The sequence below is a fragment of the Rhincodon typus genome, chromosome 33, assembly GCF_021869965.1.
Source record: "Rhincodon typus isolate 14 chromosome 33, sRhiTyp1.1, whole genome shotgun sequence".
Taxonomy (NCBI): Eukaryota; Metazoa; Chordata; class Chondrichthyes; order Orectolobiformes; family Rhincodontidae; genus Rhincodon; species Rhincodon typus.
Window position 1 is genome coordinate 26,547,082 of NC_063364.1, and position 7,405 is coordinate 26,554,486.

At 44.1% G+C, this 7,405-nt stretch overlaps 1 protein-coding gene across 3 annotated transcripts in view; it reads right to left on the bottom strand.

Annotated features, from left to right (window-relative positions):
* Positions 1-7,405, bottom strand: part of slco3a1a (solute carrier organic anion transporter family member 3A1a) — a 181,544-nt gene that overhangs the window by 39,458 nt on the left and 134,681 nt on the right. For all 3 annotated transcript variants that reach the window (XM_048615978.1, XM_048615977.1, XM_048615979.1), the window contains exons 4-5: positions 6,542-6,811; positions 3,547-3,711 (exon numbers count right to left, since the gene is read on the bottom strand). In XM_048615978.1, the coding sequence (XP_048471935.1) occupies positions 3,547-3,711; positions 6,542-6,811 (435 nt within the window). The remainder of the gene's footprint in view (positions 1-3,546; positions 3,712-6,541; positions 6,812-7,405) is intronic.

The following is a 7,405-nucleotide window of genomic DNA, read 5'->3' on the forward strand; positions in this document are numbered from 1 at the left end:
ATGAAAGCTTGGCTGGGCTAGGCTTGCATCTGCAGGAATAAAAGCTGCGGGTGTTAGAAATCTGAAACAAACACAGAGAACGTTGGAGAAACCCAGCAGATCTGGCACCATCTGTGGAGATTCTGCAAAGGGCCTCTAGACTTCAAACGTTAACTCTGTTTTCTCTCCCCAGACGCTGCCAGACCTGCTGAGTTTCTCCAGTATCCCCTGCGTTCATTTCAGATTTCCAGCACCTGCAGGATATTGCTTTTGTTCATGCAGATACAAGCCTAGCCTGTCCAATTCTCCAACTTTCTCTGTGCTTGTGTCAGCTGGAGTTGCGAAGAGCAGTAAGAGGGCATTTGATTGAAACATATGAGATCCTGATGGGGTCTTGACAGGGTAAGTGAGGACAGGATGTTTCTTTTTGTGGGAGAGTCTACAACTCAGGAGCCACTGGTTAAAAATAAGGTATTGCCCATTTAAAATAAAACTGTTCAAAAGAATTTCACCCCACATATCAGTCTCAGGAACTCCGTTCCTGAATAGATGCTGGAAGCAGAGTCTTTGGATATTTTTAAGGCCGAGGTAGTTGCATTATTGTTAAGCAAGGGGGTGAAAGGTTATTCAGGATATGCGAGAATGTGGATGAGAGGCTACAATCAGAACAGCCATCATCTTATTGAATGACAAAGCAGGTTCAAGGGGCTGAATGGCCTACTTCTTCTCCATGATCATCTGTTCATAACAGCTGTCTGAGACAAAAACAGACTATCCTCATCTCAGCTTTAAACGGGTGACGCCACAATCAGGACCCCTACAGTGCAGAAACAGGCCATTCAGCCCATCAACCCCAATCCCATATGGAATTTTTACCACAGCGTACCCCATCGAACCTACACATCCCTAGACACTACAGGGTGATTTTTCGCATGGCCAATCCACCTAACCTGTATACCTTTGAACTGTGGGAGCAAACCAGAGGAAACTCATGCAGACACGGCGAGAATATGCAAGCCCCACACAGACAGTCACCTGACGCTGGAATCAAACCCGGGTCCCTGGCACCGTGAGGCAGCAGTGCTAACCACTGTGCCACCGTGCCGCCTAATACAGTCGGTTTTGCTATAACACGTCTTCCGGCAATGCAAATTGGCTACAACGCGACTGATGAGTAGGGGAACACTATTTCTAAATAGTTGGCTGTATTGCGATTCCATCAGAGTGCGAAGGAGTACGTGTCGATATCGCATGATCGTTTCGTGGGCGTTGTCCTGAGCACGTGCAATGTTAGCGCCGAAAGAGTCTCCGTGCCAGCATCACATGCTCGTTTTGCGGGCTTTGGTGTGAAGTGCTTTCTGTGAGAGGTACAATACTCTATGATTTTCGTGTTTTTTTTTTGCAAATTCTGCCACGTTACCTACAAAAATGCAACGACAAAGTGACAAGAATGTTAGCAAGAAGTGTTCCTGGTGATAAAATTGAGGGTGGTGAATGTAAAAGAAAGGCTATAACACTAGAAGGAAAGCTAGATGTTGTAAAGCATTTTGAGCATAATGAGACAACATGTGATTTGGTTCACGTAACAGGAATAAAGGAGTCTATCTTATGCACCATTAGAGACAATGTAGAAAAGATTAAAGCAAGCTATATTGCTGGAACAAGTCTGAGAGTTAGCAGATCTGTGAGGTCACAGACAAAGGAACTTGAGGAGATGGAGTGGCTTCTATGTGTGTGGATAGAAGATCAAACAACAAAGCAATCTAGGACCACTTTTCTCACCATAAAAGAGAAAGCCTTATCAATTTATGAAGATCTAATGAAAAGAGTTGAAAATCCTGCAGATGTGCCAGCAGTGGCTGGTTTGCTGGTTTCAAGAATGTGGCGAAGCTGCCAGTGCAGATGAGGAGCATACGACGGCATTTCCTCCCACAGTAAAAAAAAAATTAATTGACAAATAAGGCTACAGTTTAGATCAAAATTTCAATTTGGATGGGATAGGTTTATACTGGAAGCGCACGCCATCAAGAACCTGCATTTCTATGGATGAAGCACATGCTCCAGGTTTTAAAGTGCCAAAGGATCATATGACTGTGCTGCTGGATGCCAATGCCTGTGGAGACTTAAAGCTTAAGCCTGTGGTGGTGGACCACTCTGCCAATCCGTGAGCCTTGAAAGGTTACCTTAAGTCAACTCTAGGCGTCTACTTTAGGTCAAGCAAAAGAGATTGGATAGCAGGACAAATTTTTTATGACCTTATTGTTGATGTTTTGTAAGACATTTGCAGGAAATAAATTGCAGGAAATAAAATTTGGATTTCATGATTCTCCTTATCCCGGACAATGTGCTAAGCCGTCCTCCCACCAATGGTGAGCTTTCTGAAAACATCAAAGTACTATTTCTACCCCCAAACACAACCTCTCTCCTTTGACCCATGGACCAGGGTGCATTAGCAGCTTTTAAAACTTATTATTTAAGGTGCACATTTAAAAGGCTGATTGCAACCACTGAGGGGGATAAGGACAGTGTTCTTCAATTTTGGAAGAGCTTTAACATCAACAATGCAATTGTCATTATCATGGAGGCCTGTGGTGATGTCAGTAAGGACTGCTTGCATACAGTTTGGTGGAAGCTTCTTCCAGTTTTTTTTCAAGATTTTAAAGGCTTTGATCCATCAGAGGAGCTTCTAAGAATTAAAGAACATTGTGTTGATCTTGCAAAGCAAGTTGGATTTGAAGAAGAGGAGAGTGAGGATGATGAAGAGCTGCTTGAGTCTCACTGTGAAGACCTCTCTACAGCTGATCTACAACAACTTGTCACTGAGGGGGAAGTGGAAGCTGGAGATGAAGAAGATGAAGCCCAGGATGCAGCACCATGAGAGCTTTACACTTCTGTTTTCTCTTCTATCCTGAGCGAAATTGAGAAGAAGTTGCAGCTCTTAGAGGACAACGATTACAATGCAGAACACAGCAGGGTAGCAGTTCATGGAATAAGATCTTATTTGGCACCCAATGAACAGCTTCTTCATGAACGAAGAAAAAGGGCAAATCAGCAAAATCTGTATGTCTTTTTTAAGCCAACCCCTACGAAATAGTCAGAAGACAATGAACCATAGCCTTTATTTCTGGATTAACTATTTCTCACCCTAACCCTGCAACCACAACTGCACCTGAAGGTGATGATGACAACCCTCAGCCCTGCATTAACAACAGAGCTACCCCAGAACCTCCTCCCCCATCAATTCATCTTGCCATTTTCTCAAGGTAAGGTGTTAAATCTACTTTTATTTCATTATTAGATATGAATTAAACATTTATTCAAACTGTGCTATCCTTGGTGTTAGGCTTTTGAGTGATTTTTGAGCAATTTCAAGGTGATCTTTTTTGGTGGTCTGCCCCTAACCCTGCTTTTCCCATAGACCCCGTTATTTCTATAGCGTGATTTTCTATAAGGCGATGTTGCGCAGGAACGCAACTATTGTGTTATAGTAGAATGAACTGTATCAGCAGCATTGATCCTCATGAGCAATAAGCCTGATACAACAGACAGTCAAATGGTCTCACTTACCCAGAAGCTGATTGGCGGAAGAGGCAGAGAGGTTGAACTGCTGTTCAAGATATTTGCCCAGGAAAGCAGCAAATCCTGCAACTACAGCGATCTCCATACAGGCAGCGAGAACGATACATGTAAACACTGGGTTCGACAACAAGTGCTTGGTGACCTTAGGAATCACTGCAACAGGAAAAATAAACCCAAACTGTGAGGCCCTTTCAGCCCAGGGACAGGATCATTAATCATCACCAATATGACAGCAAGCTTCATGAGTTCTATATTTCCCATTCCTCATAATTAACCTCCTTCCCCATTACACAGGACCTGGCCAATACACAGGATAAACACTGGCTCTTCATCAGAGGGGCCTGAGTTCAGAGATACTAAATGAAGGCCCCCTTCTATCCTCTGAGGTGGATATTATGTCGTGGGATAATATCCTGGGGACCCAAGTTCAAATCCTGCCACGGTAGATGGTGGAATTTGAATTCAATAAATGTCTGGAATTAAGAATCTAATGGTGGCCATGAAACCATTGTCAATTGTTAGAAAAGCCCATCTGGATCGCTAATGTCTTTTAGGAAAGGAAACTGCTATCCTTACCTGGTCTGGCCTACATGTGACTCCAGACCCGAAGAAATGTGGTTGACTCTTAGAGGAAAGCACGGAAACTGACCCTTTGGTCCAACCAGTCCATGCCGAACGTAATCCCAAACTAAAATAGTTCCACATGCCTGCTCCTGGCCCATATCCCTCCGAACCTTTCCTATTCATATATCCATCCAAATATCTCTTAAACATTGTAATTGTACCCATATCCATCACTTCATCAGGAAGTTCATTCCACATGCAAACCACACTCTGTGTACAAATTTGCCTCTTATGTCTTTTTTAAATCTCTCCTCTCACCTTAAAAATGTGCCCCCTAGTCTTGAAATTCCCTATCTTAGGTAAAAGACAATTACCATCAACCACACCGCTCATTATTTTATAAACTTCTATTGGGTCACTTCTCAACCTCCTACGCTCCAGTGAAAAATGTTCCAGCCTATCCAGCCTTTCTTTATAATTCAAACCCTCCATTCCCTCGCAACATCCTGGCAAATCTTTTCTAAACCCTGTCCAGCTTGATAATATCCTTCCTATTACTGGGCGACAGAACTGGGCATAGTACTCCAGAAGAGGTCTCACCAATGTCCTGTACAACCTCAACATTACATCCCACCTCCTATACTCAAAGGACTAAGCAATAAAGGCAAGCGTGCCAAACGCCTTTTTAACCATCCTCTCCATCTGTGACACAAACTTTAAAGAATTATGTACCTGTATCCTAGGTCCCTCTGCTCTACGACACTACGCAAGGCCCGGCCATTAATTGTATAAGCCCTAACCCTCTGGGCGATTTTGGATTAATGATAAATCCTGGCCTAGCCGGTGATGTCCTCATCCCATGAATTAATAAAACAGAACAAAATCTCATGGCACTGTTATGAAGAAGAGCCGTGAGTTCTCCCAGTTCCTCTTCCAACAGCATGGGGTTGGGGAGCGAGGGTGGTGGTGCTCGTGAGCTACCAAAATTCCAAGGATTGCAGCAATTCAATAAAGCAGCTCCTCACCACCGTCTCAAGGGCAATTAGGACTGGACAGTAACTGCTAGCCCTGCCCATGTCCCATGTGTGAATAAAAGGTGAAGGTATTCCTCAAGTCGACATCGCTAAAAATAGACCAACAGATTTGAAAGAAAGAAATATTTCATTTATGTGGTAACTTTCATGACCTCCAAGATGCACAAAATAATTTGTAATCACTGTTGGATAGGAGATATGACAGCTGAGATGAACAGTGAAATAAATGAACGGATTTTGCGTTAGTGGAGGAAAAATATTGGGTAGAGCTCCCTGTTCCCTTTCGTAACAGCAAAGAGAGACCTGCATGAGCTGGCTTTAACAACTTGATGGAAACATAGCACCTCTAAAGGTGCAGCACTCCCTCAGCACTGCACTGGAGAACGGGCCTAACACATACACACTCGCCTTTGGACTGGGGATTGAAGCTATGACTCTGACCCAAAGGGGGCAGTGCTACCCCGAATCACCACCAGGCAGGGCTATTGATTGTGAAAAGTTTCCTGGTACACTGAAAGGAAACCAAGGCTTTTCCTGTAGCTTACGAGACTTTTGTACAGTTGAATTTAATTGAAAGAATGAAAATACAAGTTCAAGACAAAGTTAAACACAAATGTCAATGCAAGACCTGAAGTTGATGTCCAGCCTCTGAGTTCCCTCTGTCACCCCATCCATTGTGAGGACTCACTGAGTCTGAGAGTGGGATATATGAGGACTGGAGGGAATAGGCCAGGGACAGTCAGTCATGAATGGATCCCCTGTTCTTGTCTGCAGAGTGACATTGCAGGACTTCCGAGAGATGGGAGCTGAGCAGGACTCATGGGTTTTCACCCTCCCCAGGCTGTCTCTCACTGGCATATCTTTCCATTGGGATCTGCATCTTCTGCTATGGGATCCAGTCCATTGGGAGCTGACAGAATGCTGACGGTGAGGCAGGGAGGGGGGTGTTCGAGGGTATTCGACTGTGGAAGTGTCACAGTTGTGATAATGCTACCCATATCTCCCAGACAGTCACACTGAAAAGATAAACGACGAAAACAAAACTTTTACCGAGATGTTCTTCAGAATCTGGAGAGATTTCTCCACAAGAACGTGCGCATGTTTTAAAAAGTATGGACATAGAAACATCTTTTTTAAAAGAAGAAAATGTAAAGTGGGTTCTGTATACATTTAGACTTTTAAAAGTATATCTTGTGTAGGACGTCCTTTTATTGTTTAAAGAAAAAGCTATTTAGAGATGCTTATCTGTCCTTTCAGGGTGGTGGAGGGATGGGTGAGGGCTTAATGCATTTCACATTCAACTTTTTGCCCCACTGGATGGAAGCAGATACACCAGATGAGGCATGGGGATGGGGGACGGTTCATGAGGACGTGTCCTGACTGACCTCTCAGCTGTTGGAAACACGAAGAGGTGCTGGACGGATGGAGGTGCTCCGCTACTCCATTGCTGGGCTTCGGTCTCTCAAATTCCTGCGGGATATTCTGTGGAAGCATGGCCTGCTCACTCTCGGGGATCCGGTCACCCTTGATGGCCAGAGACTGCGGGAATCCAAACATGAAGAGAGCCGAGAAAAAGAGCAAAGCACCGCAGAGCAGAAAGCCTCCCCACCAAGCTCCGATCCAGCGAGGGTCCTCGGGCGAAATGTCCAGTTTACCTGCAAGAGATGGTAGAATGCTGAAAAGCAGCAATCAAATCCAATCCTCACAGTATTTTTTAAAATGTTAGTCTTCCGTGTGAGTTTTCTCTTCTCAGTACTTAACCTGAGTCATTGTGTCATTGAGACCAGAACAGGTAGCACCAGGCAGTTTCTGCTGTGAACTTAGTTGGGCCAGTCAACATTAGTTCCCCACTTCACCCACAACTCACAATGAAAATGTCACCCTCATGTTTATCCACCTCCATGGCCTTGCCCTTCCCTACCTCTGTAACACCCTTCGAGATCTTTGCACCCCTCCTCCAATTCTTGTGTAACCCTCACTTAGGTTTTAACTGGCTACCAGCAAACTCTAGAATATAATGTTTTCAAATTCTGTGCCTGTATTCCTCAAAAGTACCAAATGGTATGAGACGGAGTAGGGAGGTGCCAGGTTCGATATCCATTCTGTGATGTCAATGATTTCAAAGCTGCAACAAACTCTCCAATATCCTAAATAAAAACTGAAAGAACTGCGGATGCTGTAAATCAGGAACAAAAACAGAAGTTGCTGGAAAAGCTCAGCAGGTCTGGCAGCATCTACGAAGAAAAAAA